Below are 21,945 nucleotides of genomic sequence, written 5' to 3'. Positions count from 1 at the left end.
AAAAAATATACCTACTCCCTATGAAAATACCCCCCCTAATCTAATACTAAACTAATGGCAGATTGGGGTTAATAGTTTTATTAGGTTTATTGCGTTGTGGGTTAATGGTGGATTAGGGGTTAATAGTTTTAATAGGTAGTTTGGGTTGGCGGTTTTAGGGATTAATACTTTTATTAGGTAGATTGCGATGTGGGTGAATTACAGATTAGGGGTTAATAGTTTAATTAGGCATATTGCGTCGTGGAGGGTTGTCGGTTTAGGGTTTAATATTTTTAATATTAGTTCCGATGTGGGTTTGATGGCGGATATAGGGGTTTTATGTGTCGGGTTTATTTTTGGGAGGCGGGTTAGACTTTTACGGGAGATTTGACATTTTTTTTTATTTTCTTAGGTGCCGGCAGTTTCTAAAGGTCCGTAAGTCACTGGTGACTCCAGAAATTTGTATTTAGGGTCATTTCTGGAGATCGCGTTTTTATCCGACTTACGACACTTTATGAACTGCCGGCGCCGTATTTGTGATACCCCAATGTGCAAGGTGAAATTACGGGCGGTGCGGGTTTCAGCGCTTGCGCTGAAACCTGCGCCGTATATGTAATCTCGCCTTATAAGTACAATACACTCTTTCCCTATTAATACCTAGAGGACATTTATGCTTTTTTTTATTTTTAAATGTAGGCAGTAATATGAGGTGATATAGCAGCTGATGTACTAGAAGGTTTAACATTTTAGAGGGCTATATTTTATATTTGGACTGCAAGGAATTACAGGTTAAGAACGTAACCATACCGTGTTTCTAGAGACCCATTAAAATCTACTCTCTGTAATAAAAAACGGGTGTTGTAGAGCATTGCAAATTATCCGTCCGAATAAAAGCAATTATTTATTTCTATACCAGAATGATATAATGCACAGCAGCATCCATTTCATTTTCCATACACAGCAAATATTTTCTACAACCCGCTAATTTAAAAGATAAAGTGGCTTGATGTTTGTTGTATGAAATATCCATATGTGTTGTCCCATTTCAAAAATGTACTATAAACTAACATACAATAGGCTAATAAAAAGCAGCAAAAAAAATGTGCTGAGTGTCTTTTTTTCCCAATGGCACAATTTTTTTTCTCCTTCTTTCCCAGCTGATGGAAGAATATAAGGAAATAATACTTCCAGAGGAAGATCCACGTTATCAGCTTGTCCAGAGAATTGTAAACCATCTTATCTCAAGCAACCGTGACCTGCCACAAGTATCTGAGATTGAGTGGGTCGTACATGTTGTGGACAAATCGGACATTAATGCTTTTGTGCTTCCGGTAAGTGTGATAAAAAGTCAATTTATTATGTACAAGGTTAAAAATGTAACCATTTGACAGATTGCATATCCCATCATCTGAATACTGTGTACAGTAAAGACTTTCAATTCCAGTAGAAACTACTAATAAATTTAAGCAGAACATGTAAAGATTTGGTTGCATAGAAATTATTTTTTCATTTTTTTCTTTAGAAAATAGCCATCTAGCTTAAAAGTGACTTTTCACAGATAGAATCCATTAGGAACTTCTGTTGAGGATCAGGAACTGCAGCTATTGGAAAGAGGAGGGAATCCTGATACAATCTTAATTCTTTAAATAGACTAAGCTGCAGAGAGGGCTGAGTGTGCAATTATGCTCTGGCATTGCTCCGTTTTATTTTCAGCAAGCGGATAAAAGACAGCTTTAGCTACATGGCTACCGCATGTCATTCTTTAGTGCATCTCAAATACATCAATGTTTGTAAACAGAAGAGCAATCGAGTTAAGGGCGAGATAGTGTGACCGCTCTCTGATAGCAGTTAAAGGGACATAAAAGGGCAAAAAGAAAAAGATCTGATGGGTTAAAGGGATATTAAACCCAAACATTTTATTTTGTGATTCAGACAGAGCATGCAATTTTAAAAAAGTTTCCAATTTACTTATTATCAAATTTGTTTTGGTCCAGTGATATTCTGTGTGGAAAAGATACCCAGGTAGGCATATAGAGCACTACATGGCAGGAAATAATGCTGCCATCCAGTGCTCTTGAAAGTAGATAAAATGCTGCCATATAGTGCTTCAAAAATGGGCTGGCTCCTAAGCTTATGTTCCTGCTTTTTAACAAAAAATACCAAGAGAACAAATAAATAATAAAAGTAAATTAGAAAGGTGTCTAAAACTGCATGCTCTATCTGAATCATGAAAGAAAAATGGATTTCATATCCCTTTAAAGCATTGTATTATTGCTCTATTGCTTGCATATAATTAGGCGGTTGACCCCTCCATAGGGGTTAAACACAAAGTCAGCTCCAGAGCAGCAATGGGAGTTAGCGGAACACATCTGGTGAGCCAATGAAAAGAGGCGTATGTGTGACCACCAATCACCAGCAAGCTGACAGTAGTGCATTGTTGCTTCTGTGCCTACCTAGGTATGATTTTTGAAAAAGGATAGATTACGAGAAAAAAGTAAATTTAGTAACAAGTGAAATGAAAAGTCTAACAAATTTACGTGCTCTACGCGTCCATTTAAATAATTACAGTTCTGTAAACATACCGTTATTAATCAGGAAGTAATAATGGAACATGAGAGTGAATAAAAAAGGCTGAATTCCGCCGGCTATTGCATCTATCTAGATTCTGCTTTATTTTTACATTTGGATGACAGATACAAATCAATAGACCACTTACCTATCTAACTAAAAGCCTTAAAAATACATGTGATGTATTATTGCTAATGATCCACTTCCATTGCCTTAGAACAATACTAAAATATATTTTTCCCCCCGCAAAAAAACTATGCATGTTTATTTTTGTTAAAATAAGGGTACGGCATCAGTACAGATGATTATGCAAGATATCAGCAGTGTGCAGTGTTATGAAGATAAGAAATCTGAATTTCTCCAACATAGGTGTGTCCGGTCCACGGCGTCATCCTTACTTGTGGGATATTCTCTTCCCCAACAGGAAATGGCAAAGAGCCCAGCAAAGCTGGTCACATGATCCCTCCCAGGCTCCGCCTACCCCAGTCATTCTCTTTGCCGTTGTACAGGCAACATCTCCACGGAGATGGCTTAGAGTTTTTTAGTGTTTAACTGTAGTTTTTATTATTCAATCAAGAGTTTGTTATTTTAAAATAGTGCTGGTATGTACTATTTACTCAGAAACAGAAAAGAGATGAAGATTTCTGTTTGTATGAGGAAAATGATTTTAGCAACCGTTACTAAAATCCATGGCTGTTCCACACAGGACTGTTGAGAGGAATTAACTTCAGTTGGGGGAACAGTGAGCAGTCTCTTGCTGCTTGAGGTATGACACATTCTAACAAGACGATGTAATGCTGGAAGCTGTCATTTTCCCTATGGGATCCGGTAAGCCATGTTTATTAAGATAGTAAATAAGGGCTTCACAAGGGCTTATTAAGACTGTAGACTTTTTCTGGGCTAAATCGATTCATTATTAACACATATTTAGCCTTGAGGAATCATTTAATCTGGGTATTTTGATAAGATTATATCGGCAGGCACTGTTTTAGACACCTTATTCTTAGGGGCTTTCCCAAATCATAGGCAGAGCCTCATTTTTCGCGCCGGTGTTGCGCACTTGTTTTTGAGAGGCATGACATGCAGTCGCATGTGTGAGGAGCTCTGATACATAGAAAAGATTTTCTGAAGGCGTCATTTGGTATCGTATTCCCCTTTGGGCTTGGTTGGGTCTCAGCAAAGCAGATACCAGGGACTGTAAAGGGGTTAAAGTTAAAAACGGCTCCGGTTCCGTTATTTTAAGGGTTAAAGCTTCCAAATTTGGTCACAAAAAGCTGGCAGCTGTGCCAGATGTTCAAGCCTTTGTTCAGGCTCTGGTTAGAATCAAGCCTGTTTACAAACCTTTGACTCCTCCTTGGAGTCTCAACTTAGTTCTTTCAGTTCTTCAGGGGGTTCCGTTTGAACCCTTACATTCCGTTGATATTAAGTTATTATCTTGGAAAGTTTTGTTTTTGGTTGCAATTTCTTCTGCTAGAAGAGTTTCAGAATTATCTGCTCTGCAGTGTTCTCCTCCTTATCTGGTGTTCCATGCAGATAAGGTGGTTTTACGTACTAAACCTGGTTTTCTTCCAAAAGTTGTTTCTAACAAAAACATTAACCAGGAGATTATCGTACCTTCTCTGTGTCCGAAACCAGTTTCGAAGAAGGAACGTTTGTTGCACAATTTGGATGTTGTTCGCGCTCTAAAATTCTATTTAGATGCTACAAAGGATTTTAGACAAACATCTTCCTTGTTTGTTGTTTATTCCGGTAAAAGGAGAGGTCAAAAAGCAACTTCTACCTCTCTCTCTTTTTGGATTAAAAGCATCATCAGATTGGCTTACGAGACTGCCGGACGGCAGCCTCCCGAAAGAATCACAGCTCATTCCACTAGGGCTGTGGCTTCCACATGGGCCTTCAAGAACGAGGCTTCTGTTGATCAGATATGTAGGGCAGCGACTTGGTCTTCACTGCACACTTTTACCAAATTTTACAAGTTTGATACTTTTGCTTCTTCTGAGGCTATTTTTGGGAGAAAGGTTTTGCAAGCCGTGGTGCCTTCCATCTAGGTGACCTGATTTGCTCCCTCCCATCATCCGTGTCCTAAAGCTTTGGTATTGGTTCCCACAAGTAAGGATGACGCCGTGGACCGGACACACCTATGTTGGAGAAAACAGAATTTATGTTTACCTGATAAATTACTTTCTCCAACGGTGTGTCCGGTCCACGGCCCGCCCTGGTTTTTTAATCAGGTCTGATAATTTATTTTCTTTAACTACAGTCACCACGGTATCATATGGTTTCTCCTATGCAAATATTCCTCCTTAACGTCGGTCGAATGACTGGGGTAGGCGGAGCCTGGGAGGGATCATGTGACCAGCTTTGCTGGGCTCTTTGCCATTTCCTGTTGGGGAAGAGAATATCCCACAAGTAAGGATGACGCCGTGGACCGGACACACCGTTGGAGAAAGTAATTTATCAGGTAAACATAAATTCTGTTTTGTTTCTGAACGCTAATGGAAGCCAATCTAGGAATTGGTAGAGAGCTGTAGGTGAGGTGGGTAAGTCCGGCGGAGGCTTTTAGGATTGGCTGGAGAATCTGTTACCAATTAGAAAGGCATTGTACTGTCAATAATTAATATTGATAACTGATTTGACCAAAATATTTGCTATGTATTGAGTGGGAATGATGGAAGCAAATGCATGAAGTTATGTTAGTGGGACAGGCTGTTGTCAGAAGGGAGGCGATATGTTGATTTGGGTGCTGCAAAGAAGCTTATGAATTCCTCTTGTGAAATGCATAATGAGATGAGCAGGTGTTTCAGGAATGAGACTTGGGGGTAGATTTATCAAGCAGCAGATGCTGCAATCTACCCCCGAAATTTCAGGTCCGCCTGAAACTTAAGTTAAGAAGCAGTGGTCGTAAAACCACTGCTCCTTAACTTATCCCCACCTCTGAGGTGGCGGACAGCAATCATCCCGATTGGATACAATCAGGATGATTGACACCCCCTGCTAGTGGCCGATTGGCAAATGTGCAGGGGGCGGCATTGCACAAGCATTTCACCAGAAATGCTTGTGAAATGATAAATGCCGAAAACGTATGCTCGACTTTTGATAAATCACTCTTTCAAGGGGGGCTGGACTTCAAGAGTGTCATATGACACAGACTCTGATTGGATGTTCATTGGAATTGTCATAAAAAAAGAGTTCACCCCAGTGGGCTGGCATAACTTTGTAATAGAATCATTACTATAGGCACATATTTAACCCTTTTCACATATAGATTAAAAGAAAAAAGCTACACATATACTTTTTTAATTGCAAAGATTACATATATGGCATTTGATTAGCTAATGTTTACCATCACTTTAATCCACTTAGCTGTGGAGCATTTTCACATCCAGCTAACAGTTCTATTCAAATGTATATTGTCAGTACATCAACACAGTACCATTTACACTCACAATGCGCTCATGCTAATGTGTGTATTTCATGGTGTTGCTTTCCCCTGATACAATTATTTTTTGTTTTCTAGAACGGACAAATTTTTATTTTCACGGGAATGCTTAACGCTGTGGCAGACAATCACCAGATCTACTTTATATTGAGTCATGAATTGGCACATGCTGTTCTCGAACACACAGTAAGTACTGTTTACCTCGCAACAGTTTTTTTTTTTTTCTTTTAAACCTTGGACTTCAAGAAAGGGTTTGTGGTCTTTAATGTCTAAGCCTGTGATGGATTCATGGTATGACAGTCGCACAAGACCTTCAGACTAAAGAAAACAAGGGTGCATCAGTGAGGACTTGCTAACAGCTGCAGAAATGTTTTTTTTTTTTTTTTTATATAAACCCTTTAGTGACAGGGTTAACTTGTCTACATCGGAGCAACGTTCCTGTAATGCTTTAACAACAATTGTTAGTTTAGTTAGTTTGTAGCTTTTCAACCTCAATCAGTTCACTATGGTAAGTGAGTGAACTGGAATAGGGAAAAGCAATTTAGTTTTATGTAAGAGAATGACCTTCACCTGAATAGGGATTAGTTAGTATGACAGCATATTGCAGGATAGCAATAGTTATTAAAGTGTCAGTAAACCTCAAAAATAATGTGATATAATTCTGCACATAGTGCAGATAACATTATATTAGCGCAAACTTTATAAAACATAATATTCCCTTTGAATTTTTTAAAACAACGGCTGTTTTTCAGACCCGCTCTCTGTGCTCTTCTGAGCGGGTCTGTTTTTTTCAAACAGCGCATCGGGCCAGCTGTATAGTCACAGCCCTGCCCGACCGCGCCATTATACACAGTGCAGCTCGCTCCTGCTTTCAGACAGAGCAGGAGCGAGCTGCACTTAGTGTTATGGCGCGGTCGGGCCGGGCTCTGACTATACAGCTGGCCCGATGCGCTGTTTGAAAAAAACAGACCCGCTCAGAAGAGCACAGAGAGCGGGTCTGAAAAACAGCCGTTGTTTTAAAAAATTCAAAGGGAATATTATGTTTTATAAAGTTTGCGCTAATATAATGTTATCTGCACTATGTGCAGAATTATATCACATTATTTTTGAGGTTTACTGACACTTTAAATACTTTAACTTTAATCCAAGAATTCTCACAAGCCTTCCAATAATTATTTGTATGAGTTATATAAATGATCTGCAGAAATATTCTGTAAGAATGATTTTAGAAACACTGACTTGATTGCTGTTCATATAATAGATACATTCATAATAAATGGTAGTTCATATTTACAAGATAAATCATCTGAAACAGTTCATATATTTACAAGGATTATCATAGGATGCAGTTCGTAGTGTTTGTTAATTTAACAGTTCATAGATGTACCAGTTCTGTTGAATAACGTAGGTCAAATAATACAAGCTATATCATATGTTGTTCCTCATGTAGTAAGGTAAGTGCATATTAGTTATGAGTTTATCAGATACAATACATCTTTTTTCATCAAGTGAATACTTGTGTGTGGATCTGTGTAGCGTCTTGCGAAGCAGAGTGAGGAGCTGCAGCAGTGTGAAATGATTCACTCCAGAGCGAGGCTGCCTGATGTCGGATAGTAGCGAAGAACAGAGTAAATTGGAAATCCAGTGCTACAAGTTTACAATCCATAGGAATAGTTATTATTGCAGAGGTTCCATGTTGCAAGGAGTGAAAGACTAAAGTAGTTAAACCTTTATTAAAAGGTAGGTGAGGGTTCATACTCTTTCTAAATAAGAGAATGAATAAGGGCAGTGAGAGCTAAAGGGAACAGCTACCGGATAAACTAAGCATTTATTAGGAGGATATGACATCCTTAAATAGCAGATGGTGGTAAAGGAAGGTGTTCTTCTTAAAGGCATAGATATATGACAGTTCCGATGTAGACAAATTGAAATCCTGCGATCGTGCACGTGATTGCGAGATTTCAATTATGGGATCGGGTCAGGGGGGGGCAACCCTTTAAAGCTAGGCACGCCCTCCAGACTGTGATCCCATGCAGAAACCACCATTGGCTTCAGGACAGCCAAACGGCTTGGATATTCTATTCCATCCTAATGGCGCTAAAGCCCGGCGTGGTTAGGATGGAATAGAACACTGCAACGGTGTTAAAAGGTTAAATGTGCAAAATTGAAGAATGTTTCTTTTAAATTGTATTCTGGACAAGGACCTTCTTTTTTATTTAGTTTTATTTTTTTTACCTTTAATCAGTATCACTATGAAACAATACTCATATACCTAAAGCTATAGAATTGGGTGGCGGTTTACAAATTAATATTTAATAATAATAAACATTTTAGCATTATGAATTTATTGTGTTGTATTATTCATTTTACCCTGGAATGGTTACTACTCACTATATTATTGCAGAAGCTGTGCACACTCACATATCAGTAATATTTCCTTTTTTTATAATGTGCATTAGGCTAATATGCAGAATACACCATGTGAGCTTTACATTTTTTACACAGTTTTACAGTTACACAAAATATATGCACATCTCCTGCCTTGTATAAGCTGAAGCACATTATACAGCAGTATTACTGATCTGTGAGTGTGCACTGCTTCTGTCACAGGCTGAGAGTACCTGAGCTCCAAGATGGCAACACCCGGTACAAAGAGGCGGAGCTTCAGTATCTGGCACCTTCAAGCTATTAAAACAGGAGAACTGATTTGTAATGTGCTGCAGAAAAAGGATAAAATGTAATAACATAGGCCTAGATTTGGAGTTTGGCGGTAGCCGTGAAAACCAGCGTTAGAGGCTCCTAACGCTGGTTTTAGGCTACCGCCGGTATTTGGAGTCAGTAAAAAAAGGGTCTAACGCTCACTTTTCAGCCGCAACTTTTCCATACCGCAGATCCCCTTACGTCAATTGCGTATCCTATCTTTGCAATGGGATCTTTCTAACTCCGGTATTTAGAGTCGTGGCTGAAGTGAGCGTTAGAATTCTAACGACAAAACTTCAGCCGATATTGTATTTAATTAATTTATTGATAGTGTAGTGTTAGGTTTAATTGTAGGTAATTGTAGGTATTTTATTTAATTATTTATTGATAGTGTAGTGTTAGGTTTAATTGTAACTTAGGTTAGGATTTATTTTACAGGTAAATTTGTAATTATTTTAACTATTTTAGCTATTAAATAGTTCTTAACTATTTAATAGCTAGTGTACCTGGTTAAAATAAATACAAAGTTACCTGTAAAATAAATATAAATCCTAAAATAGCTATAATATAATTATAATTTATATTGTAGCTATATTAGGATTTATTTTACAGGTAAGTATTTAGCTTTAAATAGGAATAATTTATTTAATAAGAGTTAATTAATTTTGTTAGATTTAAATTATATTTAACTTAGGGGGTGTTAGTGTTAGGGTTAGACTTAGCTTTAGGGGTTAATACATTTATTAGAATAGCGGTGAGCTCCAGTCGGCAGATTAGGGGTTAATGTTTGAAGTTAGGTGTCGGCGATGTTAGGGAGGGCAGATTAGCTGGCCGCTTCTGTAAGCAACTCTGGTATCGAGAGTTGAAGTTGCGTTAAATATGCTGTACGCTCCTTTTTTGGAGCCTAACGCAGCCATTCTGTGGACTCTCAATACCAGAGTTATTTTAAAGGTGCGGCCAGAAAAAAGCCAGCGTTAGCTATGCGGGTTGTTACAGACAAAACTCTAAATCTAGCCGATAGTGAGTAGTTACTGTTCTTATGTAGTTGTGCACAGCAGTTTAATGTCCCTTTAATGCATCAGTTTTCTGCCCCTTAAAAAAATACATGATTAATAAACCTGTGAGCAGCTGATTGAGAATTAAACATTGAACAGATTGTATAATGAAAAATGTAAAAACAAAATATATATAAAATCATTATTAGAAGATCAAAATCTAAAATGTATTTTTGTTGTGCTGGTATTTGATGAGGAATATATTGTCTGGGCACCTCTCTAATACAAGATGAGTGCACCCACTGGTATGAGCTATAAACACTTAACTGGATTTGTTTATAGCAATAATATATTTTCCTGCTCTCATGGCAAAGGTAAATGATAAAACTATTGTGGATCAATACTTGGTCTTGACAAAAAAGACGTAAGTATGTTTTGGACATCTCAGAGTAGTGCCCGTCTGCTCGGTATAAGTGATAGCAATATACACTTAAGATTATTGTGCATATAATTATACTGTTGATTTATGTTTCGTCTGCAATAATTGTTTTGCTTCTGTATTGGAGTATTGGAATGGGCAGAGTGAAACTTCTTTCTGTAGGCTGTTAGGTACAGTAAACAACAATTTCTTCTAAAGATGTGGTGAGTCCACAGGTTCATCTTAATTACTGTTGGGAATACCACTCCTCGCCAGCAGGAGGAGGCAAAGAGCACCACAGTAAAAACTGTTAAGTATCACTTCCCTACCCATAAACCCCAGTCATTCTCTTTGCCTCTATGTGCATGGAGGTGAATTTTTAGTGTGTAATTAAATTATATTTTCTTCTACAAGATACGACGAGTCCACGAATTTCATCCTTACTTGTGGGATATTAACCTCCTGCTAACAGGAAGTGGCAAAGAGCACCACAGCAGAGCTGTATATATAGCTCCTCCCTTCCTTCCACCCCCAGTCATTCCCTTTGCCTGTGTTAGTAATAGGAAGAGGTAAAGTGAGGTGTTAGTTTTAGATTCTTCAATCAAGAAGTTTTTTGTTTTAAATGGTACCGGTGTGTACTATTTTCCTCAGGGAGATATTGAATGAAGAAGATTTCTGCCCTGAGGTTGATGATCTTAGCAGATGTAACTAAGATACATGTTGGTTCTCACAGAGCTTCTGAAGTTAGTACAAGAGAAATCTTCAGTGTGGAGAATGGTGTCATGCTACAAGCAGCATTGAGGTATGTTCAGTCTCTTATTCTGAGAAGACTTGGTATATCAGAACTGGCTGACATTTTTTCCCTGCAAGTGAAAGGGGTAAGCAGTAGACCTGTACACTGAGGGTGTTACTGAAAATCCAATGTTTATTCATAATGCTTTGACACATGGCTTTGACACTGTATGGGGCTTGACACTGGAAGAGGCAGCTTGACATTTTATACTCTATTATCAAACAAAAGTCAGTATGTACAACAAACACAACAGAACACTACTCAGCGCTAGGTATAGATGTTATGCCTCATAAATTTGAAATTTAAAAAAACAACTAAATACTAGATCAGGTTATGTATAATATAACTATTATATAGATGAGCAAGCAGCGGCTGCAAATTTTATTACATGATTATAAGGGGACCACATGGCTTATTTTCACACCCCTTCCCATGCGGTTATTCAGACTGTTAGGACGACGTCCATGATGGGCGGGGCCTATTTCACCCGCTCAGATGCCCAGTTTACTCTGACTGAGATACAGCAGGCATTAGCTCCGGTGGGGCCTAAACTTGTGTTCTGTTCACCGGATCGTTGTTGAGTCATTTTGCAGTACCCTGGGGACAGGTAGGCGAGGTGCAGGGGTATTTTTTTCTGTTAATATATATATATTTTTTTTGGTTAAAATGTCTCTTTGAGGGTAATTTCACCTTTTACTTAAAGGGTGCAATAATTTTTGGGCCAATTGAATAGTTATAATGTAAAAAGCATATTTTAAATAAAGAAAGTGTGCCTAAGGATAATTCTCAATCTGAAGAGAATCAGGATATGCCATCGAATTCTCCCCAAGTGTCACTACCTTTAACGCCCACACAAGCGACGCCAAGTACCTCAAGTGCATCTAATTATTTTACTCTGCAGGATATGGCTGCAGTTATGTCAACTACCCTTACAGAGGTGTTATCTAAATTACCAGTGTTACAGGGTAAACGCAGTAGGTCAGGTATTAATGTGAATACTGAATCCTCTGATGCCTTATTGGCCATTTCCGATGTACCCTCACAGGGCTCTGAGTTGGGGGTCAAGGAATTGTCTGAGGGAGAACTTTCAGACCCAGGAAGTATGTTACCTCAGACAGATTCGGACGTCATGTACTTTAAATTTAAGCTTGAACACCTCCGCCTGTTACTTCGGGAGGTTTTAGCGACTCTGGATGATTGTGACCCTATTGTAATTCCTCCAGAGAAATTGTGTAAGATGGACAAATATCTAGAGGTTCCTACTTACACTGATGTTTTTCCGGTTCCTAAAAGAATTTTGGAAATTAAAAAAAAGGAATGGGACAGACCGGGTATACCGTTCTCTCCTCCTAATTTCAAGAAAATGTATCCCATATCAGACACCATTCGGGATTCTTGGCAGTCGGTCCCTAAGGTGGAGGGAGCTATTTCTACCCTGGCTAAGCGTACAACTATACCTATTGAAGACAGTTGTGCTTTCAAAGACCCTATGGATAAGAAGTTAGAGGGCCTTCTAAAGAAGTTATTTATTCACCAGGGTTTCCTTTTACAACCAACAGCTTGCATTGTTCCAGTTACTACTGCAGCAGCCTTTTGGTTTGATGCTCTAGAAGAGTCTCTGAAGGTTGAGACCCCTTTAGAGGACATTTTAGATAGAATTAGGGCTCTCAAGCTAGCTAATTCTTTTATTACAGATGCCGCCTTTCAAATTGCTAAGTTGGCGTCGAAAAATGCAGGATTTGCCATTTTAGCGCGTAGAGCGTTATGGCTAAAATCATGGTTTGCTGATGTGTCATCCAAATCTAAGCTCTTAGCTATTCCTTTCAAAGGTAAGACCCTATTCGGGCCTGAGTTGAAGGAAATTATTTCTGACATTACTGGAGGTAAGGGTCACGCTCTACCTCAAGATAAGTCTGTTAAAATGAGGGGTAAACAAAATAATTTTCATTCCTTTCGGAATTTTAAAGGAGTACCCTCCGCTTCCTCTTCCTCCACAAAGCAGGAAGGGAATTTTGCTCAATCCAAGTCCGTCTGGAGACCCAACCAGGCTTGGAACAAGGGTAAACAACCCAAGAAGCCTGCTGCTGCTACAAAGACAGCATGAAGGGACGGCCCCCGATCCAGATCTAGTAGGGGGCAGACTTTCCTTCTTTACCCAGGTTTGGGTAAGAGATGTTCAGGACCCCTGGGCACTGGTAATCGTGACCAACGGGTATCAACTGGAATTCAAAAATTTTCTCCCAAGGGGGAGATTTCTTCTTTCTCAATTGTCTGTAAACCAGATACAAAGAGAGGCGTTCTTACGCTGTGTAAGAGACCTACATTTTTTTGGGAACTACATTTTTGTAGTTCCCAAAAAAAGAGGGAACGTTCAGACCTATTTTAGACCTCAAGAGTCTAAACAAGTTTCTCAGAGTTCCATCCTTCAAGATGGAGACCATCCGAACGATTTTACCAATGATCCAGGAGGGTCAATATATGACTACCGTGGACTTGAAGGATGCATACCTTCATATTCCTATCCACAAGGATCATCATCAGTTCCTAAGGTTTGCCTTCCTGGACAAACATTTTCAGTTTGTGGCTCTTCCCTTCGGGTTGGCCACAGCACCCAGGATGTTTACAAAGGTTCTAGGGTCCCTTCTGGCGGTTCTCAGACCGTTGGGCATAGCAGTGGCGCCTTATCTAGACAATATTCTGATTCAGACATTGACTTATCATTTAACAAAATCTCATACAGACACAGTGTTGTCCTTTCTGAGAACTCACGGATGGAAGGTGAACCTAGAAAAGAGTTCACTAGTTCCACGGACAAGGGTTCCATTCTTGGGAACTCTAATAGACTCTGTAGACATGAAGATATTTCTGACGGAGATCAGAAAATCAAAAATTCTAAATACTTGCTGAGTCCTTCAGTGCAATCCTCGGCCATCAGTGGCTCAGTGTATGGAAGTAATTGGATTAATGGTAGCGGCAATGGACATCATTCCGTTTGCTCGTTTTCATCTCAGACCACTGCAGCTGTGCATGCTCGGACAGTGGAATGGGGACTATGCAAATTTATCTCCTCAGATCAATCTGGATCAAGAGACCAGGGACTCTCTTCTTTGGTGGTTGTCGCCGGATCATCTGTCCCAGGGGACGTGTTTCCGCAGACCCTCGTGGGTGATAGTGACAACGGACGCCAGCTTACTGGGCTGGGGTGCAGTCTGGAATTCCCTGAAGGCTCAGGGTGTATGGACTCAGGTGGAGTCTCTACTTCCAATCATTATTCTGGAATTGAGAGCAATCTTCAATGCACTTCAGGCGTGGCTTCAGTTTGCTTTGGCCAAATTCATCAGATTCCAGTCGGACAATATCACTACTGTGGCTTATGTCAGTCATCAGGGGGGAACGAGGAGTTCCTTGGCGATGAGACAGACTTTTCATCCGGGGGAGTGGGAACTCCACCCAGAGGTGTTTGCTTCACTGATTCTCCGTTGGGGAAGACCAGAATTGGATCTGATGGCATCTCAACAAAATGCAAAGCTTCCAAGATACGGATCCAGGCCAAGGGATCCTCAGGCCGAACTGATAGATGCCTTGGCAGTTCAGCCTAGCTTATGTGTTTCCACCGTTTCCTCTCTTTCTACGAGTGATTGCTCGGATCAAACAGGAGAGAGCCTCAGTAATTCTAATCATGCCTGCGTGGACACCAGGACTTGGTATGCGGATCTAGTGGACATGTCCTCTCTGCCACCGTGGAAACTTCCATTGAGACAGGACCTTCTCATTCAAGGACCTTTCCAACATCCAAATCTAGGTTCTCTGCAGCTGACTGCTTGGAGATTGAACGCTTGATTTTATCTAAGCAGGGATTCTCTGATTCGGTCATCGATACTTTGATACAGGCATGTAAGCCTGTCACTAGAAAGATCTATCATAAGATATGGCGTAAATATCTTTTTTGGTGTGAATCCAAGGGCTACTCATGGAGTAAAGTTAGGATTCCCAGGATTTTGTCTTTTCTCCAAGAAGGATTGGAGAAAGGATTATCAGCAAGTTCCTTAAAGGGACAGATTTCTGCTTTGTCAATTTTACTACACAAACGTCTGGCAGATGTTCCAGATGTTCAGTCTTTTTGTCAGGCTCTAACCAGAATTAAGCCTGTATTTAGACCAATTACTCCACCTTGGAGTTTGAATTTAGTTCTTAGAGTTCTTCAAGTGGTTCCGTTTGAACCCATGCATTCCATAGATATTAAACTATTATCTTGGAAAGTTTTGTTTTTGGTTGCTATTTCTTCTGCTCGTAGAGTTTCTGAGCTTTCAGCATTACAATGTGATTCGCCTTATCTTATCTTTCATTCTGATAAGGTGGTTTTGCGTTCCAAACCTGGATTACTTCCTAAGGTTGTTTCAAATAAAAATATTAATCAGGAAATTGTTGTTCCTTCCTTGTGTCCTAATACTTCTTCTAAGAAGGAGCGTCTGTTACATAACCTGGACGTGGTCCGTGCCTTGAAGTTTTACTTGCAGGTGACTAAGGATTTCCGTCAATCATCTTCATTATTCATTGTTTATTCTGGAAAGCGTAGGGGTCAGAAAGCTACGGCTACCTCTCTTTCTTTTTGGCTGAAGAGTATCATCCACCTGGCATATGAGACTGCTGGACAGTTGAATTATATTTTTTGTAACTTCAGTCACCTCTGCACCTTTTAGCTTTTCTTTTCTCTTCCTAAACCTTCGGTCGAATGACTGGGGGTGGAGAGAAGGGAGGAGCTATATATACAGCTCTGCTGTGGTGCTCTTTGCCACTTCCTGTTAGCAGGAGGTTAATATCCCACAAGTAAGGATGAAATCTGTGGACTCGTCGTATCGTAGAAGAAATTAATTTATCAGGTAAGCATAAATTTAATTTTCTAAGAAGATTGAGACTTCAATCAAGCTGCAGGGTATAACCCACGTTAGTCTTTGCGGTCGAGCTGTGGTAGTTTTAAAGCAGTGGAGAACTTGCAAAGTGCTGTTTGCTCCGTTTCTCTGCCTATGCTGCCCTGGACTCAGATATCTAAGTTGGTTACTTGGCTATCTATGTTATCCTAGTCACTGTGAGGTGAATGTGTCCTCTCATATTAAGAGCTGTCGTCATGTCAGACAGCAAGGCAGGTAAGTGCGGGTCTTCCTTGTGGGAGAGGGGCACTTAGGAGTTCCTGCTTGAAATAATGTAAGGGACGACTAGCTCACTCATAGGGTGTTTTTGCTATGACATGCTCGCAGGCACAGGTTGGTGAGAGACGTGTGGGACTTAAGGAGGTCTTTTTTGGGTGCTGCACTCTTTGTTAGTTATAGACTGTTTTCTTTCAGATTACGGGCGGTTTTTTTAACCACGCCCACCTCCTTGACGATACCACAGGAGTGTTTTTGCTCCTTTCTGACGTTCGTGACATCATCAAGCCTGCGAGTCCCTGCTCTCTTTGATTTTCTTTTGCTGCGTGGTTAGGAGCATTTAGAGGAGAGCAAGTGAAAATGTTGCAGGGTTGATCCGCTTCACATGGTAGTAAGGGCTCCTCTGTATACTGAGGTGCGGAGGGAGGTAATATCTGAGGTGTTTATTAAAGATAATAGTACTTTTGAGTCTTAGTTCTTTTGATTCTTGTTAATTCACTTTGAACATTAATACTAGAGGATTTGAATAGAGGATATTAATCAGTTATGTCTGATATGGAGTCCACTCAATTCAATCCCTGTTTATTGTGTTTAGACGCACAAATTGCAGCACCCATGCAGTTCTATTCTTCCTGTGTTAAACAGACATTGCAGGGTAAAGATACATTTTTTTAATGTTGAGCCTTATGTCTCTCAGGAGGATGTTGTCCAGGTAATGCCAGGGCCTTCTTCTTTCTTTCATGTAATTGGCAAGAGTCCATGAGCTTGTGACGTATGGGATATACAATCCTACCAGGAGGAGCAAAGTTTCCCAAACCTCAAAATGCCTATAAATGCACCCCTCACTACACCCACAATTCAGTTTTTACAAACTTTGCCTCCTATGGAGATGGTGAAGTAAGTTTGTGCTAAGATTTCTACGTTGATCTGCGCTTCTCAGCATTTTTGAAGCCCGATTCCTCTCAGAGTACAGTGAATGTCAGAATGATGTAAAGGGAGTATCACCTATTGAATGCAATGGTTTTCCTCACGGGGGAGATCTATTTCATAGGTTCTCTGTTATCGGTCGTAGAGATTCATCTCCTACCTCCCTTATTCAGGTCGACAATATACTCTCATATTCCATTACCTCTACTGATAACCGTTTCAGTACTGGTTTGGCTATCTGCTATATGTGGATGGGTGTCTTTCGGTAAGTATGTTTTCATTATTTAAGACAGCTATGGTTTGGCACTTTATGTATCAATATAAAGTTCTAAATATATGTATTGTACTTATATTTGCTATGAGTCAGGTTTATGTATATTTCCTTTTTGCAGACTGTCAGTTTCATATTTGGGAAAAGCATATTTTAGGAAAATATTTTTCTTACCTGGGGTATAGTCTTTTCAATTGACTGTTTTTTCATTGAAGTTTGCAGCCAAAATTAGGCTTGCAAGGGCGCAAAATGCCAAAGTTTATTGCGTCATTATTGGCGCGAGAATTTTTTGGCGCAAAGTTACGCCTGATGACGCAAATTCGTCATTTCCGGCGTCTTAGTTGACACCGAGTTCCTTATACAAGGTTGCGTCTACAATGACACGAGTGTGTAATTTCCGGATGTTGTTAGCGCCAAAAAAAATTCAGTCTGCGTTGTGCGTCATACTTGACGCCAAATAATTTCATTATTTAAAACCCCATTCCTATATGCCGTTTGCCTTTTCTTCTTTCAGAGGGCTATGCTATTTGCATTTTTTTCACATTCCTGAAACTGCCATATAAGGAAATTGATAATTTTGCTTTATATGTTGTTTTTTCTTTTACATTTGCAAGATGTTCCAATCTGATCCTGTCTCAGAAACCACTGTTGGAACCCTGCTGCATAATAACAATTCTACCAAAGCTAAGTGCATTTGTTGTAAATTTGTGGAGATTATATCTCCAGCTGTCGTATGTTATAGTTGTCATGATAAGCTTTTACATGCAGAGAATGTGTCCATCAGTAATAGTACAATGCCTGTTGTTCTTTCAACATCTAATGTACAAGATACACCTGTGAATTTAAAAGATTTTGTTTCTGATTCTATTCAGAAGACTTTTTCTGCCATCCTGCCTTCTAATAAACGTAAAAGGTCTTTTAAAACTTCTCATAAAGTTGATGAAATTTCAAATGACCGACAACATAATGAATTATCCTCCTCTGATGAGGATCTATCTCATTCAGAAGATCCTTCCTCAGATATTGACACTGACAAATCTACTTATTTATTTAAAATGGTGTATATTCGTTCCTTGTTAAAAGAGGTGTTGATTACATTGGATATTGAGGAAACTAGTCCTATTGATATTAAAACTAGTAAACATTTAAATTCTGTTTATAAACCTCCTGTGGTTACTCCAGAGGTTTTTCCAGTTCCTGATGCTATTTCTGATATGATTTCTAAGGAATGGAATAGGCCTGGTACTTCTTTTATTCCTTCTTCAAGGTTTAAAAAATTGTATCCTTTGCCAGCAGTTAGATTAGAGTTTTGGGAAAAGATCCCCAAAGTTGATGGAGCTATTTCTACTCTTGCTAAACGTACTACTATTCCTATGGAAGATAGTACTTGTTTTAAAGACCCTTTAGATAGGAAACTTCTGGTCATCTTCTCAGGCCTGCCATTTCTTTGGCTGATGTTGCAGCTGCTTCAACTTTTTGGTTGGAAAGTTTAGCGCAACAGGAAATGGATACTGATTTGTCTAGCATTGTTCGCTTGCTTCAACATGCTAATCATTTTATCTGTGATGCCATTTTTAATATCATCAAAATTGATGTTAAATCTATGTCTTTAGCTATTTTAGCTAGAAGGGCTTAAATAGTAAAGAGATATACAGAGGGTGACTCCTAGTGCAGGTTAGTAAGCAAAGTAGAAACCACCCAGCTTAACCCTTCAGAGAGATACTCACAGAGTATAAAGCACACTGTAGTGCTAATGCAGCAAGCTGGGTATATTACAGTGGCCCAGCGCACATACCACTCCGGTGTAGAATGGTCCAAGGTGTTTTAAAATTCTCGAATGAAAAAACAGGAGACTCCAGAAGTATAAAAACACTTTATATATAAAAATATGACAGTTTACATTAAAATATCAGTTATATCAGGAACAGGGTCTGGGGTTTTATTAAAATCTATTCATTGTCCCAAAGAAAGAAAATTCATTCAGGCCAGTTCTGGATCTGACAATTTTGAATCGTTAGGTAAGAGTGCAAACTTTCAAAATGGTGACTATAAAGACTATTTTGACTTTTGTTTAGCAAGGGCATTATATGTCCACAATAGACTTACAGGATGCATATCTTCATATTCCGATTCATCCAGATCACTATCAGTTTCTGAGATTCTCTTTTCTTTCTCTACCAATTTGTTGCTCTTCCTTTTGGCCTAGCGACAGCTCCAATAATCTTTTCAAAGGTTCTCAGTGCCCTACTCTCTTTAATCAGAGAACGGGGTATTGCGGTGTTTCCTTATTTGGACAATATCTTGGTGCTAGCTCAGTCTTTACATTCTGCAGAATCTCACACAAATCAACTAGTGTTGTTTCTTCGAAGACATGGTTGGAGGATCAATTTTACCAAAAAGTTCTTTGATTCCTCAGACAAGATCAGGTTCTTCTTCCAAGAGTGATCTCCAAAATCATCATGGAACAATCGTTTGTGTTGCTGGTAGCTCCAGCATGGCCTCACAGGTTTTGGTATGCTGATCTTGTTCGGATGTCCAGTTGCCAACCTTGTCCACTTCCATTAAGGCCAGACCTTCTGTCTTAAGGTCTGTTTTTCCATCAGGATCTCAAATCATTAAATTTGAAGGTATGGAAATTAAATGCCTAGTACTTAGTTATAGAGGTTTCTCTGACTCAGTGATTAATTCTATGTTACAGGCTCGTAAATCTGTTTCTAGTCAGATTTATTATCGAGTTTGGAAGACTTATATTTCATGGTGTTCTCATAAATTCTACTGGCATTCTTTTAGAATTCCTAGAATTTTACAGTTTCTTCAGGATGATTTGGATAAGGGTTTATCTGCAAGTTCCTTGAAGGGACAAATCTCTGCTCTTTCTGTTTTATTTCACAGAAAGATTGCTTAACTTCCTGATATTCACTGTTTTGTACAGGCTTTGGTTCGTATCAAGCCTGTCATTAAATTAATCTTTCCTCCTTGGAGTTAATTTGGTTTTGAAGGCTTTACAGGCTCCTCCTTTTGAGCCTTAGCATTCTTTGGACATTAAACTACTTTCTTGGAAAGTGTTGTTCCTTTTAACCATCTCTTCTGCTAGAAGAGTTTCTGAATTATCTGCTCTTTCTTGTGAATCTCCTTTTCTGATTTTTCATCAGGATAAGGCGGTTTTGCGGACTTCATTTAATTTCTTACCTAAGGTTGTGAATTCTAACAACATTAATAGAGAAATTGTTGTCCCTTCTTTATGTCCTAATCTTAAGAATTCTTTGGAGAGATCCTTACATTCTTTGGATGGGGTAAGAGCTTTGAAATATTATGTTGAAGCTACTAAAGATTTCAGGAAGACTTCTAGTCTATTTGTTATCTTTTCTGGTTCTAGGAAAGGTCAGAAGGCTTCTGCCATTTCCTTGGCATCTTGGTTAAAGCTTTTGATTCATTAGGCTTATTTGGAGTCGGGTCAGGCCCGCCTCAGAGAATTACAGCTCATTCTACTAGATCAGTCTCCATTTCATGGGCTTTTAAGAATGAAGCTTCAGTTGATCAGATTTGCAAAGCAGTAACTTGGTCTTCTTTGCATACATTTACTAAATTCTACCCTTTTGATGTATTTGCTTCTCCTTAAGCAGTTTTTGGTAGAAAAGTTCTTCAGGCAGCTGTTTCAGTTTTGATTCCTCTGCTTATGTTTTAAGTTTTTTTCTTTCATTTATGAGAAAAACTTATTTTTTTTGGTTGTGGATTTAATTTTTTCAGGGGAAAATGGCTGTTTTTATTTTATCCCTCCCTCTCTAGTGACTCTTGTGTGGAGTTCCACATCTTGGGTATTACTATCCCATACGTCGCTAGCTCATGGACTCTTGCCAATTACATGAAAGAAAACATAATTTATGTAAGAACTTACCTGATAAATTCATTTCTTTCATATTGGCAAGAGTCCATGAGACCCATCCTTTTTATGGTGGTTATGATTTTTTGTATAAAGCACAATTATTTCCAAATTCCTTTGTTGATGCTTTTTACTCCTTTCTTTATCACCCCACTACTTGGCTATTCGTTAAACTGAATTTTGGGTGTGGCGAGGGATGTATTTGTAGGCATTTTGAGGTTTGGGAAACTTTTCCCCTCCTGGTAGGATTGTATATCCCATACGTCACTAGCTCATGGACTCTTGCCAATTTGAAAGAAATGAATTTATCAGGTAAGTTCTTACATAAATTATGTTATTTCGTCCCAAGCCCCTATGGCAGCTAACACTGTGTCCTGCTGTTGCTATTTAACTCCCAGTGGAGCATTTTAAAGGCAGAGATTACTGCACAGGTATCCTCAGCGATATCTGCAGTCTTGGCCGAGATTCCCAGATTTTCAGGGAAGCGCAAGAGGAAATCGAAGATTTCAGAGACTAGGGTATCTGTTTCTAACGTGAGGGTAAGAAGGTAATCGCAGCTGTAGCGTCCTCGGAGAGAACCGGAAGTGCAAACCTTAGGAGAAGGTCACTGTAAAGTCCCCAGGATACTCACGGAGTGCCGTAGCCAAAAAAAAAAACGGAGGATTAGCCCGTGAAGCAATATCGAAGAAGAGGAGGCGGCAGGCACTACTACTCAGACCCACAAGCAAAATGGTAAAAAACAAAAGTCTTTATTAGAGGCACTTAGCCATGTTAAAAGGCAGACTGACAGGCAGGGGAAACAGCACAAACAAGGTCTTACGCGTTTCGCGC

General features: G+C 39.3%; 1 protein-coding gene across 1 annotated transcript in view; it reads left to right on the top strand.

Annotated features, from left to right (window-relative positions):
• Positions 1 to 21,945, top strand: part of OMA1 (OMA1 zinc metallopeptidase) — a 388,294-nt gene that overhangs the window by 40,375 nt on the left and 325,974 nt on the right. Inside the window, exons 4-5 of the mRNA XM_053693625.1 lie at positions 1,137 to 1,310; positions 6,065 to 6,172. Coding sequence (XP_053549600.1) covers positions 1,137 to 1,310; positions 6,065 to 6,172 — 282 coding nt within the window. The remainder of the gene's footprint in view (positions 1 to 1,136; positions 1,311 to 6,064; positions 6,173 to 21,945) is intronic.

This window comes from Bombina bombina, chromosome 10 (assembly GCF_027579735.1).
Source record: "Bombina bombina isolate aBomBom1 chromosome 10, aBomBom1.pri, whole genome shotgun sequence".
NCBI classification, from domain to species: domain Eukaryota; kingdom Metazoa; phylum Chordata; class Amphibia; order Anura; family Bombinatoridae; genus Bombina; species Bombina bombina.
This window is presented reverse-complemented; position numbering and strand designations above follow the sequence as displayed.